At 40.7% G+C, this 18,136-nt stretch overlaps 1 protein-coding gene across 1 annotated transcript; it reads left to right on the top strand.

Moving 5' to 3' along the window:
- The first annotated feature begins 1,575 nt into the window (after positions 1 to 1,575).
- Positions 1,576 to 17,979, top strand: ANXA4 (annexin A4). The gene is made up of 13 exons (XM_053464110.1): positions 1,576 to 1,666; positions 8,016 to 8,063; positions 8,493 to 8,580; positions 9,492 to 9,586; positions 10,978 to 11,091; positions 11,524 to 11,614; positions 12,137 to 12,216; positions 12,776 to 12,832; positions 15,196 to 15,289; positions 15,758 to 15,853; positions 16,119 to 16,177; positions 16,586 to 16,708; positions 17,831 to 17,979. Exons 2-13 carry the CDS (start codon positions 8,055 to 8,057, stop codon positions 17,888 to 17,890), a joined length of 966 nt encoding a protein of 321 aa, XP_053320085.1. The 5' UTR covers positions 1,576 to 1,666; positions 8,016 to 8,054; the 3' UTR covers positions 17,891 to 17,979.
- The last annotated feature ends 157 nt before the right edge of the window (positions 17,980 to 18,136 follow it).

The raw sequence follows: 18,136 nt of genomic DNA, 5'->3' as shown, positions 1-18,136 counted from the left end.
AGTCAACCCATCTACCTATCATATGTCCTTTATAACTACAGGCAGAGAACGTTAACGATGTACCCTCAGAGTTCTGCTTGTGCAAACGGTGCTACAAAGATAACACACCAGAAGCGTTTATGTAGTAGATAAGGGGTCTCCAACGGGGAGCTCACTAGTTATTGGTAGCTCTAGATGACCGGCGTGCTCCTTATCCAGAGGAAGGGATGTGTGTGCATACATTGTAGGGCAATTACCATATTTGCTTGATTATTTATTTCAGAATTATCTGAAAAACAATTATCACCTTTTAATCGGTGGGGAGGGCTCTGCCCGTTTGTGAAAGTACCTGGATAGCGGAGCTGATAGCGGGGAAAAGCAGATGAAGAAAGAAGACAGAAGAACAAGAAGAGGCGAATAGAGCTGCAGAAAAGGAGACAGGAACTTTGCCATTAAACAAAAGTAGCTGTCGATAAATGTGAGTCAGAGACATCTGTATGGATAACGCCGTCCATGTATTTCACCGCCTCTGTCATGCTGTAGTGTAGCCATCTTGTCAACAATAAGAAAAACATACCAGCCGCATTTTTAGTTTTGTAGGCCCATTGCCGATGTTTCATGTCAACATAAACATTTTGCACATCATCTGTGAGGCAACTTAACACCGGAGAATAACCGGGTGGATTCCGATATAACAATGGTCTCCTCTCTCCAAGGTCCTATTACCAGGCCTTTTGTATAATGATACACACTCTGTGGACAGGTTTCACTAGTGAAATATTTCCCCGGGTACCAGCAGCCCTGGCAGGTGGATGCTTTCATTTTGGGTCACTTTGGTCCATGCCTATCATTGATAGTAACCTGTCATTATCAAACGTGCTGTAATTAAATGCAGTATTAGAAAAGTCCTAATCCGTACTGTTGAATGCACAAATAATGATAATTATTTAACTTCATTGGTGCAGAGGGCCGGATTCTGTCAGACTAACAAGCTGGGGGGCCGATTCACAGAAATGCACTCACTAGCACATTCATACACTTACGCATACACACACATTTACACACTCAAACTAATCTACACTCACATTAAAACATCCTCACTCTTACCGCAACGCCACTGCTTTACCTTGTCGGGTGCTTGCAATACAATATTACCATGTATAGGGGGGTTACACAGAGTATTACGTGACCACCCCCTCACGTCAGCCCATCCCTGCTGTCTATCTTGCTTGTAGCTCTCAGTCCTATTCTAGAGAATTAAATGAATGTTTTGTCTAAGTGGGACAGCACCTTTAAATGATAAACTTAAACATACTTTAATGAAAAGCATTCCAAAATGTACAAACATATCAAAAGCCCAATAATTGTGACGCGCATGGTTCCGAATTTTAACAGACATACTGTTCTCAGAGCTGGCTGAGAATATTGAGAGTTGCAGTGATCAGGATGATTATATAGTATCTGGGTGATTATGTACACTGTGTGTCGGACTATAGGTTATATTGTATGCAAAGACGAGAGCATTTTATCAAACAGGAACAGATCAGGTTGCAGATACAGAAGGAGGGAGAGAAGCAGACTCTCCGCCCCAGGAGGACACACCACCTCCACCCAGACTGCGCTCATTTATAAACGCTCCTCTTCGCACCGGGACATCTTCTGCCCCTGATCCTGAGATCTGCCACAGGTGAGACGTGCTTGGTAGGGTGGGGGGTATCTGCACCTGGTAAGGGGATATAATATATATATCTCTGAAATCCGCTAAGGACCCAACTTCTGAGTTCCTTAATTCTTTAAGTGGCTGAAGGCTCGTTATTGTGCAATGCATAGGAAATACTTTGCTTTCCTATTTTTTGCACAAGCTTGGCGTGGCTTGCTTCGTTCAGGAAGCAGAGAATAGTTGAGTGTGTAGCTGTAATGTGAGGGTGGTAGGTAAGTGGAACAGCCTCCAGGCATAAGTGGCAGAGGCTAATACCGTGAGGGAATTTAAACATGCACGGGACAGACATAAAGCTATCCTGACTCTAACACAAGACCGAGTCCTTACATCAAGAGAAATAGGCAGGTTAGGTGAGCCGAACGCTTCTTATCTGCAGTCAGACTCTGTGTCTCTATTAGGTAATCGGAGGTGAATGTTCGTTAAAGTAGATGCTTTTATTTTCTAATGACATAACGGGCTGCACCTGAGTGCAAAACCGAATTGTGCAATGGAGTCTCTGCTTTGGCAAGTCTGCGTACAGCACTGAGTACATGGGCAGAGTAGAACGTGTAAAAGGTTGGATTATAACAGAGCGGAAGTGGATCTGCCAGTAGAATTACATTTTTCATGAACTCTGTTTTAGGTGAGAGCGTTGTGGAGCGGTCACCTGAGAGGCCAGCCAAATCAATGCTTTTGGTTTTTTTCCCCCTCCCTTTTAACGATCCAAAATACTGCTGGGGAAAAAAGATAGAATAGTGTGGATTCTGTACAAAGTGGAGCAGAAACAGCCCACTTGTTGCTATGATAACTGCACCGCTCTGACCTAGAATCGTCACACTGGATCAGTGTGAGGGGTTCAGAGGCTAGTGCCGTGTATACTCCCAGTGACTCCACAGAATAGAGAGCGTCTGCTCTGTGTGCAACTTGTAAGGGGTGTGGTTCTGTGCTTATGGCTGACAGCACCGAGAACACCCTCGGGGTTTAAGAGGATACAGTGGGGTGGGGTGTCCTCGGACACATTGCTGCTCTGCCAAGTGATCGCTTGCTCTCACCCCCCACTCCCCGTGCAGGGATCAGACACAGTTCTGTTCTGTGTACACAGCAAACAGTTACACAATAACCAGTAATCGTTGTTTAAACTGGGAGCAAAGCAGACTATGCAAGATTAATAATTCATTCGCTTTTATGTAGTTCTTTACATTGTGCCTCTAGAGTCCATTCCCAGGAGAAGTCACCCAGATAAGACCCACTCAGCCCGTCTAGTGTACCCGCTTTTCTTGATGTAAAGACTTGTTGATCTTGTCTTAGATTTACGATCTCTTTATCCCATATGTGTGTCATTTTCCTCACTGAATTAGCCTCTACCACTTCAGCTTGGAGGCTTGTTCCATGTGTCCACCACCCTCTCAGTAAAGTAAAACTTCCTTACATTATATCTCAACGTCTGACCCTCTGGTTCTAAATCCTGTTATGTAGAACGGTGATATTAAGATTCTGTATAATACTTTACCCTCTAGATTGTAAGCTTGTGAGCCGAGCCCTCTCCACCTCATGCATCGGTTCTAGTTTTGTCAGACCCTTTGAAGATCTGTTATGTCTGGGGCTTTTGTGTCTGTTGTTGGCAGGACGTCACACTTCTAGGTTTTAATGCCTTGGAGCAGAAATTCCCATCGAGTCTTTGGGGATCCAGTCGAGGTGAACAGACAGGCAGAACTGGATATTTACTGCTATTAAGACCAGCAACAAAATGTAGCATTGTTCTGCATATGTAACCATTTAACAGGGGAGATGCTGTGTTCGCTTCCTTACGTTATCTAAAACTGTAATTTAAGGAAGTTTTATTTCACTGAGAGGGTGGTAGATAAGTGGAACAGCCTCCCATCTGAAGTGGTAGAGTCTGCTACACACCATAAAAAGGGTCATATATTACATGGAAGTTATAATGGGCACCATAGACCAGTACCTTTCTTCTGCATGCTAAGCGTTTATAAGGAGATGGGGAACGGCTTGGACACAGATAATCTGACGGTGATGTGGAGATAGCTGTACCTCATGCCCATTAGGTGGCTTTGGGGCGTTTACTAAAATGTGCTTCAAAAAACCTATGCATGCCAAATACCGGTATTTGGCGTAATTTTTTTTTCAGGTTTGTAGTCAATGGGGGAAAAATAAACAGTAAACTATTAAAAGGCAGTGAAGGGGTTAATTTGATTTTTTTTTTCCTTCATATGGCAGATTCCCTCCCTCCCCTTCTCAATCTAGTAAAAAGCACCTGAGACGTGAACCCGGTGCTTATCAGTAGCTTCTGTTACGCGTGGACCTGCCAGATGTCCGTACTGGCCCGGCTGGCACGCGCCCATTAGGAACTGGCACAAGTATTCCTTCCCTCTCTGGCAATGGGTTCTTGTGGCATCTCTCCAGATGGGTGACGTTTCTCATAGCCAGGGACTGATTCAGTCTGTGCTGTGTCCAAAGGGCCTGAGAAGGATAGGGCTGATGGCAGTGACCTGAAATAAGTGTGAAAAACGTGGTTCCTGGCAATGGGAGCATTAAAGAGCATGCACAGGAAGTGTACTTAAGTATGCTTCCTGTTTTAGTGACATGCAGCCAAGAGAAGCATTAAATATGTCTAAATTTCAAACTCTGATAACTAAAGAATGCTCGCATCAATCTGCACGCCGTAAAATGCGCTGGAGTCCATGCGACGTACACTCCAATCTGCATTTACAGCAACAATTCCCCTATTGTTATAGGAACTCCTGCAGGGTTTTACCAACGAGGACAAATTATCTCCTGTTCACATCACCTGCTGTTGGTAGAAAAGTCTGACATTGTGAGAGGTATATTTCAGTATTCTAATGACTTGAGCGCTGCAGCTTTCTGCATACACATTCTTTTTGTGTTATAGGGTTAAAGAGTAACTTTCACTATTTCCCCTTCCGCTCAGCCCGCTGTAATAAGGTAGGAGTTGCCTTGTTTGTGTTGGAGTTGTAACCGGATTATGACGTTTAGGGAGGCTGCGGCTGCTGCTTTGCCTTTTTGAGATCTCAGTTAGTCGTCTTGTTGCAGTCTAACCCGTGAGTGGTTTTTGATTTTTTTTTTCCTTTATATATTTAGAAAAAGTTTTACCAGGAAGAAAACACAGAGATTCCATTTTAGATAGTTTTTTTTTTTTTGTAAAGCCGTATGAGAGGGTTTTCAGAAATGATTCCCTAAATAGCGTAATAATCCTAATTGTATGGCCCGGCTTCACAGTACAGCAAGAGGTTTCAGCTTTAATGCTAATGCCGTCCTGTTTTGCATGTCCGTCACAACTTTTGCTTTTCAGCTATGAGGGAGCAACAGGAGGAGCTGTAGGGTATGGAAGGAGAGGTTTATAGGGGACGCTTATGGTATCTTTCGTTTTTAGGGGTGTTTTCTCTCCCCAGTGCCAGGCAACGCAGCTCTCAGCCTAAACCACCTCATACAAGCTTGTAAGGCGGCAGCCCAGCCCCGGTGCCGGCCTCTGCCAGGAGTGTAGGAGTCGCTCTAAATTCTTCGAACAGATATTTTCCTGGCGTTGGCAACATGGTGTTTCACTATTTTCCAGTTTGGCTTAAGGCTACGTTTCCACGTTTCTACGTCTTGGCTTGGAAGGATTAACCATTTTATAACCAGACACAAAAAATCTCAATAGATCTCTCTTTTTTTAAAGGCAATGTACCGGTAATTCATTGTCTTGGATATGCAACCTTTGGCTGAGCTTGATTGGAGTTGTAGTCCACAGCGAGTGGGGTACCAGAATGAGGGGGATGGTCAGGGGTGGAAATTGTCTCTCGTTTTAACCCTTTGTCTCCTAGATACAATACTCCATTTAACCGTTTAAAGGACTTTCGAAGCCATGAGACCCGTAGACGTACGTCCGGCGTTTTTAGAGATCGGCCCCCGTATCGCTCCATTCATAGCGTGGCTGTTCCTGATTATGTGACAGCAAATGGAATGTCCGGATTTTAGACCCGAGACATCATTAAAAGTTCATACCTTAAATATTATGGTTATTATTTGTAACAAAGTATCATGCTACATTTATGTAAAACAAATCGAGTAATCAGCCTCCATGCAACAATACTTTATATATGGGTCATAGAAACATAGAATTTGACGGCAGATAATAACCATTCTCTCCCCATCTAGTCCTCCCGTGTCTGCAGGTGCCGTATGTCTATCCCGTGCATGGTTGAATTCCCTCAATGTGTTAGACTCTGCTGCTTCTGTTGGAAGGCCATTCCCTTTCTCTACCACTCTCTCAGTATAGAAAAACTTTCTTACATGACATCTAAGTCTGTTCACCTCTACCATTGGTCTCTGTTATTGTTTACTGGCTCCGGGTGTATATGCATGCGCACAGACTGTCCATAATCCTGTAATAGCCACCTGCATCTTACTCCCATAATCCTTTGTACTCAAGAGGCTGACGGGGTTAATTCTGTGCTAGTTAAATGTCCGGCAAAAATAAGTGAAGGTTCTATTTAGTTATTATTTGTGGTATTTTTATGGCAAAACCAGGTAGTGGTTGTGCTCCAACTCCCACCACACTCAGTACTACTGCACTTATAGCGCATTGCCGGATAAATAAGGGGAATATATCATATCCAGATGGCTTGTAAAACTCTAGCTGTATAAACTATAAAGTCTTGTTCTATAGTTCTTTAGGTTTTAAAGGGAACATAAAAATAAATAATCTGTCATTTATATATTTAGAAGGCCAACGCACACACAAAATATTTCTTTTTAAGCCGTTTTCAGGTGCTGGTGCCTGTAAGAGGCCACGGCAGCCTCCAGTCTTCATCTGTGGGGGTCGCACTGCCTAAAGAGATAGGAACCCCCCCCCCAGCAAAAAATGCCTGCGGAAGGGCTGAATCCTTATAAACTACCCCGGGGCTTCATAGCGCCCTTAGGCTTAAGGCCAGAGGATCAAGCTGTCCCCTTTCCGCAGGTATTCGTGTCCAAATGAGCGATGCACACAGAATATCTTAGCCGAGGGCACGCTATCTTATCAATCTATCCGGTTTAATAAATAAAAACTGTGCACAGGAACTGCTGAGTGTGATGGGAGTTTCTGTCCTCAACACAGAGAACCATAAAGGTTGCCTTTAGTCTATATTATGAACGGTAAAGGAAAATGCTTGTTTCCGCAGAATAAGCAAAATAAGTCAAATTTGGTAAATCCTTCGTTTTTTATTTGCATGCGTGATGGGGGTACCTGGAAGGCCTAATCTTCACTTCCTTAAACAAATATGCTGGAAAAGGGCTTATATAGCGAGCAATTTGAGATTCAAATGAGATTTTACATGGGTTTTATTAGAAAAACGTCACCCTGCCATAGGTGATGCTTCTGAGTAAGAGAATTAATTGGCAGTTTAGGGCCCACAATAACCATCAGGGGTCCCATTAGCGGATGCAATGGGGGGTGATACTCATGCGTATGTATTCTTCATAATCACTCATCACTATATAGAGTTCCCAATGGAAATATATATATATGTATGTATATATATATGTATGTATATATATATATATATATATATATATATATATATATATATATATGTGTGTGTGTGTATATAACTACCGTTCAAAAGTTCGGGGTCACTTTTCTTTTGTTTTTAAAGGGGGGAGGATATTTTTAGCTGTAATGTAATTACACAGGGTTTTCTAATGATCAATTAGCCTTTTAAACTTGGATTAGCAAACACAGGAGTGATGGGAGTGATAAAGGGCCTCTGTACACCTATGAAGTAGGGTGACCACATGTCCCGGATTGCCCGGGACAGTCCCGCAATGGGACTTTAAGTCCTGGGGCCCGGCCGATATTCTGTTAAAAATCAGCTGCTTCTTCTTACAAGGTATTTTTAACGTTAACACCATCTGTGCTGTATTTCTGATCCATTTCATGTTATTTCAATTGACCAAATTATCTTTTTTTTTTTTTTTTGCTTGTTGTAAAACAAGCCCATTTCTAACTGCCCCAAACCTGAACAGTAGTGTGTGTGTGTGTTCGTTAGTAATTTGCAGTGTAAAATCCGTTCGTTGTTTTAAGGACACTGAAAATCTAGAGTTTGTTATCCCGGTAGAACTAGTTTAGCAGGAATAGAAAACATGAGTGGACTCAATGCCCTGGGCATGTTCACTCCACACCGGCAGTGAGGTCGGGGTATGTGGAGTCTGAGCTGCGGGTGCAGATATTCTCCGCTGAGAGGGATACATTTTTTGTTTGTATTATGGTTCGGGTCATTAAGAGGCCCTGAGAACAATCTATGTGTTAATTATTTATAATATAATATATTTTTTATTCCAGGAGACATCTGTTTAAAAATCCACTAACTGTTATCAAGTCATGGCAACCGTGAGTATTAACTGCCTTCTGGTGCATATTTAACAAATCCATATGATAAACATAAACCCGCACTATCAGATACTGATAAGAAGGCAATGATTTCAGATAAGCCGTCCGGTCTCCAGCGCATGGCCTCCTGTTACTAACCCCACACACATCTGTGCTTGAGCCATCCTCCTCATGCCTTCTAAGAACAAAATCAAGATCTGGTCGTTTAATGGCAGAACCATTAGGCTTATCTCTCCGAGAGCATATGCTGTTTACACGTCTCCGCCACGGCCGCTTTATTGCAGAGCCTAAAACGATTGAGCTTTATTATCCATGCGTTTCATGTTACTGTTGGCCCACATGAGCAGAAGAGATAAGATCTGTTTTGTTCTTAGAAATGTTTTTATAAAAGCAGATTTTTAATTTACAGATTGTTTATTTCTGGTTTAGGTGGGGAGTAAAGGCACCATTAAACCTTATGCCAACTTTAATGCAGCTGAAGATGTTCAGAAGTTGAGAAAGTCCATGAAAGGCGCGGGTAAGTACTCGATAGTTCTGACAGAATAAGGAGTAGACTTGAGCGCCGGCAAAATCTTCGTGTTCATCTTCATGGGGGAAAAAATCTTCGTATTCCACGAATATTCACACGTTCCTGTGTTTGGTTTGGGTGAATATTCGTGTACATTTCGTGTTAGTTTTTTTTCTTCGTTTTTTTTGGCCGTTTTTTTTTTTTTTTGTAGAAGGGGTTAATACAGGGTTAATGTGGTACGCACTACGGAGCAGCTTTGTTTCGCCTTCAGGAGTCGAGTTAAATGTCTATCAGAGCAACTCTATTGGTCGCCGGCAGGGGCCTCCTCTAGCATCAACCAATTGGTTAAATGGGGAATTGACCAGGGAGATTAGTATACTAAGACGAACACGAATATTCTTCCTGTCGTATACGTTTTGCCGCACGAATATTCTTCCTGTCGTGTACGTTTTGCCGCCACCGTGTTCGTTTCTTCGGTATTTGGGCTGAACAACGAAAACGCACCCTTCGTGTTCGTTTTCATGTTCCCCGAATACGAATGCCCAAGTCTAATACAGAGTCCAGTTACAAATTTCAATGTATTAGCATATAGTTGCATAAATTGACCATACAAGTTCATGGTAAAGAAACAAACTCTATCCAACCATTTCTAAAATGAGGAAGTTCCCTACTTTGCTGGCTGGTGATAGTTGTGTTGGAAATAATAATACTTTGTTGGGCCCATTAGCCATAGCAAGCATTGTAAGATGGTTCTGAGGACATCACATCACTCACATTTGAAGTGTGCATTTGCATGCATTGGGTCCCAGTTTGGCGCTTGACCTCCCGTGGACTCCTTAATAGCTGGGCAGTCGCAGGTTGGGTTCCATTGCCTTCTTGCGAGGTGTACCCGCATCTCACCCCATATCTCTGTCTAACAGGCACTGATGAAGATGCCATTATCGATGTGATCACAAACAGAAGCCTTGCTCAGCGCCAGGAAATTAAAACCGCCTACAAAGCTTCTGTGGGCAAGGTAAGGCGAAGGAATTAGGGACTCCGTGGGGACTGATTATCCTAATCTTGCCTTAGATGAGGTCAATAATTATGATGCATGTGCTCGATTATATTGTTCTGTATGTGTTTTCATATTAAAGTAATAATGATTAATTTCCTGTTGGAGGCATGTAATCTAACAGAATGTAGGAACACATTGCTTAGTCTGAAGTGACATATTTCATTCTATTTCATTCTTGGCCTGGTCTTTGCTGTTAAGGTGACAGTCGAGCCTCATTTTTCTTCAGAGATCTGAGCAAAGCTTCACTTTAACCTCTGTTAGTTCATGTTACTGGTGGCTGCATTTAGGCTTCATGGCCACCATCAGAAACTGGGGCTCAGTACAAACCTAAAGCCCCCCATCCTTGTAATGGGGCCACTGTGCCCTAAAGCTTGCAATTTGCCCATCAGGCTCCCATCCCCAGACAGGGGGTGTTAAGTGCTGTTGTGCAAATGGACATGGCTGTTCTATCATTAAACAATGGAGGCATGTATAGCAAAATCGGGCTCCATGGTGTTTGAGGCCAACCATGTCCAGCTATGTATTTAAAGTAATACAAACTTCCCCTACGCTTATCACATGGGCCTTCCTTGCACAACCTGTTCAGACCGATCTCTCTTCCCTGCTGACTCACGGCCGGGATCTGGTCACGGCATCTAGAATGATCGGAGGTCCTGAGTGACGCGGTGTTGCTGAGGAACTTGCTTGGGGTTGTCAGGAATGAGTCAGATGCAGAACGCACGAGACTCCAGGGACATCTGAATACTACCCGCTTTATTTTCCATAACTGCATTAATAAAGATGTTCTGATTAGACATAAATTCCACATAGTAAGTCCCCACTGGCGTGGAAATCTTTGTATTTTGTTTACATAATGCATTTCAGGCTTTTTTAAAAATGTAATTTATTGGTTTTTATTTTTTATTCCAGCCTTAGTTGGTATTGGTCTGGTGCCCAGTGGGGAACACAGACCATCCAGGGCCCCGGGCAAAACAAAGTCATGGGCACCATGTGATGATGCCCCTGCCTTAGCCACACCCTACCCTGCATCCTTAAATTATTACAAAAATGCTGCATATTTTTGAGGTTAAGATTATTTTAATGTGGCGGTGAATATTACTCTTACATGCTTTTATCCTTTGTCCAAAATTATATTTCTTCTGATGATCAGGCAAGGAACTGACTCCATCTTTTTTTTTTTTTTCATTTTTGTAATTTTTCTTGCTTTAGAAATGTGGGAGTGCTGACGCATCTGGTCTCTCTCATTGTGACATGGTTGCTAAATTAAGGGAATCCTTTGAACTGCTAGCCTCTTGGAGATTTTTTTTTTTTTTTTACTTTTTTAATATTTTTTTATTTTTTGTGTCTAGGATTTGGAGGATGATTTAAAATCTGAGCTCACAGGGAACTTTGAGAAAGTGATCGTTGGCCTGTTGACCCCAATTACTCTGTATGATGTACAGGAGCTCAAGAAAGCCATGAAGGTGAGTGATTATCTATTTTGTGTATAGTAGGAATTGCCCCCCCCCCCAAAACCAAATGCATTAAACCGACAATCCTTTAAATTGTGATATAAAGAAAAAACTGATTGTAAACTCTCTCCACCTAACGTATCGGTTTGTCTTAGTCCGTCGGTTCTAATCTTGTCATACCCCTTGAATATATATGTATTGTATTAAGCGCTGCGTACACTATTGGTGCTATATAAATAAAAGATAATGCTGATAATATCAATCTACCCCAGGACGAGTATCTGTTTTGTAATGTTGTGACGGTGACTACATGAATACTAATCAGGTCTTCTGAGCTTACTCCTAACGCATGCTATGGCTTTGGATTGTTTCTGTCCAATGTGTATTTAAGTATGTATATATTCAATGTTTATTGGGTACATAGATTATATATTCTGTTTTCAGGGTGCCGGCACAGATGAGGGGTGCCTGATTGAAATTTTGGCTTCTCGCTCAACAGAAGAGATTAGAAACATCAACGTGACTTACAGACTGAGTAAGTTGGACTCAGCAACTCGCGTCTCTCTATAGTAGATTTGCTTAACTATATAAGTTCCATTTCTGAGCCGATTACTTTCGTCGCCCATCCTTCTGCTGCTACTATGAAAGCTTACATGAACATGCACAGGGCAGGTTAGTAGCGTGTTACGGTCATGCTAAGGAGGCTTTGATGAGGAAGAAGAGCAGTAGCGGGTTTTCCATTGGGCCCAAAAGTATATACATGGGGGGCCATAATATGTAATGGATTATCTGTCTGATGCTCTCTCCCCAGCCAAATACCGCAGACGCACTATATGAATCTTTGTGATTATTTGAGAAATAACAATTTCTTAGAAATCTAGTATTAAACATTTTATTTATTTATTTTTTTCTTCTTTTCTTGGTTCATCCATCAGTTTCTCTGTAGTGTGTTGGTGTAATGTGCTGCACGGGTTAGCTTGTGTTTGTTCATACACCGGCATCTCTTGTTATCACGCTGCCGGTGACCGATCTTTTATCTTTTTGTGCTGCTTTGTAGAATATGGGAAATCTCTGGAGGACGACATTTGTTCTGATACATCTTTCATGTTCCAGCGAGTGCTGGTGTCTTTGGCTGCTGTAAGTAAAACCGTCTTTTCAAGGAATTGTAGTTTTATCTATATTCTATAATGTTCACTCCAGAAAAAAGGGTAACTTCGTGTAGTGATAATGATGTCATCACCTTCACATAATGCAGTCATGTGACGAACGTAAATAGTCGGGGGCCTGGAACTAGTGATGACGTGAGATTAGTATGCATACGTTTCCGCTAGCCATAAAGGCTCTCATATGCTCTAGAACGTTGGTTCTCCAACTACTTCTTCTAGTGGCCTCCAATGCATTTGTCACGATCTATTGCCGTACACATTAGGCTATACACGTTATTTTATAAAAAAAAAATAAAAAAATTTAAACCACATGTTTCCATGGCACAGTCACATAGTCTGTGAACTATATACATATACATGAACACACACACATACACACCCTGTGCTCAGAACACACCCTATTTTCTTTTTATTTTTATGTATTTGTTTATTTTTTAGCTCAGGAAGGGACATTTAGGTTACATTTGTTTCTAGATAATGTTACTGTGACTTCTTTATGACATAATTTTTTTTTATTTTTTTTTTCACAGGGCGGCAGAGACCAAGGCAGCAATGTAGACGAATCCCTGGCTAAGCAAGATGCTAAGGTTAGTGTCGATCCAGCCATAGGTATTTTGAGTTAAGAGCTAAAGGGCAATATTTAAAGTTAGAGAATGGAAGACAAAGGGGTAACGTGACAATTCTTTACTACGGAAGGGTAGTACATACCTGGAACAGACTTCCAGGAGAAGTGGTACAAGCAAACACCTGTAAAGGGACTCAAGAAAGCTTGCCCTAAAGTAAAATGTGATTCCAGAAGGGTAGATGAGATGAGCTAGCTGGATATCTTTTTAGCTGTACAACGGTTTTAAAATTGCTTCACAGTAGTATCAGATGTCCTATCCTATGAAATACAAACGACCCCAAAATAAACTTCCATTATCATTTAAAGTAACTGCATTTTAGCTAAATGACCTATTATGAGATTGTGTGTGTGTGTGTGTGTGTGTGTGTTGTACAGTGTGTGTGTAATTGGTATAATTGAACTAGCACTTTCTTGCTCCATAATATGAGCCACAGGTATTTTTCTGTTTACAGTAGTTGTATTATGTATTTATTACGCCCCTAACATAGTCTGCGGTGCTCTACAACTTTAATATAATGAAGGTTCACGCATACTTAGGAGTTGAGGACCCTCAATCGGAGGGGGAGGCTGACCTTGGAACTCCGCTCTATAAGCTTTTGAGAGATTTAATTGCACTTTAATCAGAGCGTGGGAGATAAAAAAAATTTTTTTATTAAATTATACAGCGCTCAAAATAGTTTTGGGTTTTTTTGTTTGGAAACATTAATGCTAAATAAGAGAATGTGTTGAAATGCAAAAATGGAGTACAAAAACCGTGTTAAACTACATATAAAATATAGCCGTTCTGTGTAACGTATTTAATGATGTAGAGGGAGGATATTTCACATATAGGTGAAATATTTTATATTACAGTGCAGACGGTTAAATATTACATTATAGTGCAGTTGGAGAGCAGACTGAATTTATGCATTTGGTGCCACGACCATAGTCAGATGCTATTATTATTATTATTATTATTATTATTAACAATAATAATATTTATACTTTAAAAAGTGAAGCCTATTGTACCTTGGTCAGTGACTTTCTATTTGGCTTTTCCTGAACCTGTCATCCTTAGAAGGGACGGTCCAGAGCGGCGTATGTACCTTGAACACTGCCCTAACCCTGACCCATGGCACCCCCCCCGGGGGGAATGGGGCTTGGGAGGCAGAGTGTCAGCGCTACAGTGCATGCGCACCATTCGGTCCTAAATCCTGCTGTCCTCAAACAGTGGAACAGAGGTAGATCTGTGTGGGACAGCGAGATATAAAACTGGTACCGTCCCACGCAACAATAATGTATGTAGAGAATGTCTCCATCCAGCTTTATTTCAAGTTCCGTATAACATTCAATAGTTGTCTGTGAATTAGTGATATAATTGGCATTAGTCAATGCTGCATATACATAATTCACTTGGTGACAGCGGGAATCCGTCGTATGTAAAGATCTTTGGTATGAATAGAATCTGACGTGTTTCCCATTTCTGAAAATTCATGGTTTGGCACCGAGACGCGTCGGATGCAGACACATGCTGTGTTTTACAATACACAATGGAGTCAGCTGGTTTCTTTTCGCTTAACAATTCTCTCTAGCTGCCGAGAACGGGGGGGGGAGTCGCTTTTTAGTTTCATACGGAGCTTTGTGCTATGCTTTTTGGCGCTGGAAGTGACATTTGGGTTGGACGCTGGGCAGAGCTTTCCATACCTTGTTCTCGGATCGTTTTTTTATCTGTTTCAATCTCAACAAAAGCTGTGAATAACCTTAAAACAAGAATGTCTGATATTTCATTTTTCTGCCTTTTAAAATTATATATATATATATATATATATATATATATATATATATATATATATATAATTTTATTTTTTTCTCTTCTAGAAAAATACTGGTATCTATCTGCTGTTTTTCTTTCAGTGACTTCCAGATTGACTGCTCTTGGATTCTTTTTGATTAATAATATATTAGAGCCAATATATTTTTAATATCTTTCGCCGCTGTTGCACAAACCTTGGGAGTGGTGTGTGTGTGTGTGTGTGTGTGTGTGTGTGTATATAAATGTAATAATAAAAATATATGTATGTGATCTATAAAATGTTGGCTGAAACAATATGGCGGACATGCTTTTCCTCCAGGGCGTTTGGCTATACCACTGCCTTGATTTTTGGTACAGCTTCTGACTGTGAGTGAAAGGAAGGTAATGACCATTAAATGCAACTGTCTAGTTAAATAATCTTTTCAGCTGAAGTTCTTGAGTAATGTTAACAAAGCTCCTGATTGTAACAAATTGTCCGGCGTGGAGAGGACCCTGGGGAGGGAAAAACGTTTAATTCGGTTCTTTGTTCCTAGGATCTTTATGAAGCTGGCGAGAAGAAGTGGGGAACAGATGAAGTGAAATTCTTGACCGTTCTTTGCACTAGAAACAGAAAACATTTATTAAAGGGTAACTACCGAATTTTTAACATGATTGCCCATATGTTTTATAAAGCAGGCTAGTGAGCTGTGGGCAGAACAAGTTCTCTACTCTATTTGGGAAGAACGGGCTGTTTTTGGTGCGATGTCTCCCAGTAACTGATGCTGCAGCTGCCCAGCATCTTCTGAAACTAGGGCTTAAGGCCGTTCCTTCATGAATATACCCAATAAATGTGTTTTCTTATACCAAACATTTAAGTTGTACACTTAAAAATCTTTGCAGAAGACTCCAAACCAACTTGACTTTGTCTCGTACTCCATATATAATTATTTAGAATTCTTTACTATATTAACCTCTTCCAATTCAGCTGGAACGTCTTGGGTTCCTACATTACATCTATGACGTTGTGTCAATGAATGCTACACCCTTATGTTATGTTAAGCACAAAATAGTTAGTCTACTTTTTTGATACGCTTGTCGGATTTTTTTTTTTCTCAGTCTTTGAAGAATACAAAAAGATTGCGAAGAAAGACCTTGAGGCCAGTATAAAATCTGAAATGTCTGGACACTTTGAAGACGCTCTCCTGGCTATCGGTACGTGTTTTATTCATTTTATGCTAATTTTCATTGTGTACGGATTTTGCTGAAGACGCTGTATGGTTCTGTTGCGCTAAAATCAAAGACATTAAAACTATATATAGATATCTATATCCAAAAAATGTATTTTATCTAATCCAGCTGTGTTTTCAAGGCTAAAGTGTCATAGGGTGACCATTTCAGTCTATTTTTTTTTTAAAAGGTTATTTATTTATGCTTTTAGTTACCGTGTAATTTTATCTCCTTTTTATTTGTCTTGCAGTGAAATGTATAAAGAACAGACCGGCTTACTTTGCCGAAAGGTTATACAAGTCAATGAAGGTGAGGCTTATATACTAAACTCTGATGTAATTCATTAATAAGCTAGTATTGGGTTAATTTGTTGACAAATAGGTATTTTATAAAAAAAAAAAAAAAAGGCTGATTAGTTCATTATCCTCCCATATCTCAACCTGTTATACCACATTTAAAAATATTACCTTTTTTATGTCTTTCACTATGTGCACCAGGGGCTAATTTATTGAGTTTAATATTAAATCAAGTGACGTGAGAGCAGCTAATGGATAAACAGAGGCTCAATCGTTTTCTAATATGTGAATTTCCATAGTAACAGTGCATTATTAAACAAATGAATCTTCCACGTATGATGAGAACACATTTTGTTGAGTTACGCAGGTTAGTGTTGTATTTCTTTGACAGTTAAACTGTTAATGTTTTGCTTTTTCTCAGGGTCTGGGCACAGATGACAGCACACTGATCAGAGTCATGGTTTCCCGCTGTGAAATTGACATGCTGGAGATCCGTTCTGAGTTCAAGAAAGCATATGGGAAATCCCTTCATTCCTTTATCAAGGTAAGAATTCAATCAAACATTGCTGCACCTTCCAGAACTACGCCGAAGGGCTACGTATAAAGCCTTTCTCGCTGTGAAATCTTCTTCTTTTCCGATTTATACATAAAACCCCTTTGATTTTCATAGCGCTTCTTTTTATTAGGGGTATGCCAGGCCCCTATGCTACCAAAGCGCAACACATTCCATTTAAAAAATGAAATCTGAGTGATATTACACAAAAATCTACACAATTTCAGCTTTACGTCCAAGAGGCTGGTTCTGTAGGTCATTTATTTATAAAATATTTGCCCGAAATAATCCATTGGGCTGATTTATTTCAAGTATGTCCTCAGGAAAATGTACAATTACAGCAATACGATTAAAAGCTTGCATATTGTGACAAACCCCTTTAGCTGAGGGTCACTTTTCAGATCTTAAAGCATGGTCCTCTAATGTTCTGATGAACTGGGATTTTTATTTGCAGGTGAACATAGCACCCCTAAACAAAATCATAAAGTAAGACTAGCTCCCTTTTTGGGCCATCTCTGACTTATACTTTGCTGAGGAGCCTAAGTGTCTACTATCTTTATCTTCTCTGCCAGACCCAACTAAGCCAGGCTCTGGAAAACCTCCCTCAGTCTAGGCACTTATTGCCTCGCTTGGCGGGGCTTTAACTTACCCTGGGAACACAGAGAAGCAACTTCTCCCCTTAGACCCCCTGAATGTTAGATTTTAGGGACTTGTCCATAGTCTGCATCTGTTTCTTGAAGATCCTGGACTGGACGGTCAATGTTTCATGGTCTTTCTCCACGGTGAAGGAGTCTGGAGCTTTGGCCCACCCTGATCTCCAATTACTCTACCCCAGGGACCCATATTCATGATTTGTACAGCACCTGTGCACAATATACAATGGGGAAAAAAACACCTTCTTGGGGCATCCAGTGTCACAATATATAAACCATTACATACAAAAAAACAAGCAAATTTAACAATTCATACACTGGCAAAGAGATGCATAGAATGCTGGGTAAATATTCTTCCAACAAGTAAGCGCACCCAGCAGTTATGGAGTGAACATGTTGGACTGAAATGCCTTTAGAATTTCTTTAAAATAATAAAATAAAAATATTTTTTTCTTTCCAGGGAGACTGCTCTGGAGATTATAGAAAAGCTCTCTTGAAACTCTGCGGAGGAGAAGACTGAATGAAGTGTACTACTGCGTCCAGAATACATCTCAACCTATAAACAAACGACTTGATTACAAATAAATCGCTGGTGCCTTTTTATGATTATTTGATTCTGATTATTTTATTTACCCTCTGGGAACGTGGCACTAAACGTACAAGAATTCATACTGGTTTCTACATTCAACCACAGTGCAGTTAGTAATGGCTTCAACCCTATATAACATTCTCTAATATCTTGAATATTAATGGGTTTTACTTCTTT

This window comes from Spea bombifrons, chromosome 4 (genome assembly GCF_027358695.1).
Source record: "Spea bombifrons isolate aSpeBom1 chromosome 4, aSpeBom1.2.pri, whole genome shotgun sequence".
Classification (NCBI taxonomy): domain Eukaryota; kingdom Metazoa; phylum Chordata; class Amphibia; order Anura; family Pelobatidae; genus Spea; species Spea bombifrons.
This window is presented reverse-complemented; position numbering and strand designations above follow the sequence as displayed.

Bases quoted from the DNA above. Each gene is read 5' to 3' on its own strand.
- ANXA4 (XM_053464110.1), top strand. The intron at 11,092-11,523 runs GTGAGTGATTAT...TTCTGTTTTCAG, and splicing joins AGCTCAAGAAAGCCATGAAG to GGTGCCGGCACAGATGAGGG. The intron at 12,833-15,195 runs GTTAGTGTCGAT...CTTTGTTCCTAG, and splicing joins TGGCTAAGCAAGATGCTAAG to GATCTTTATGAAGCTGGCGA.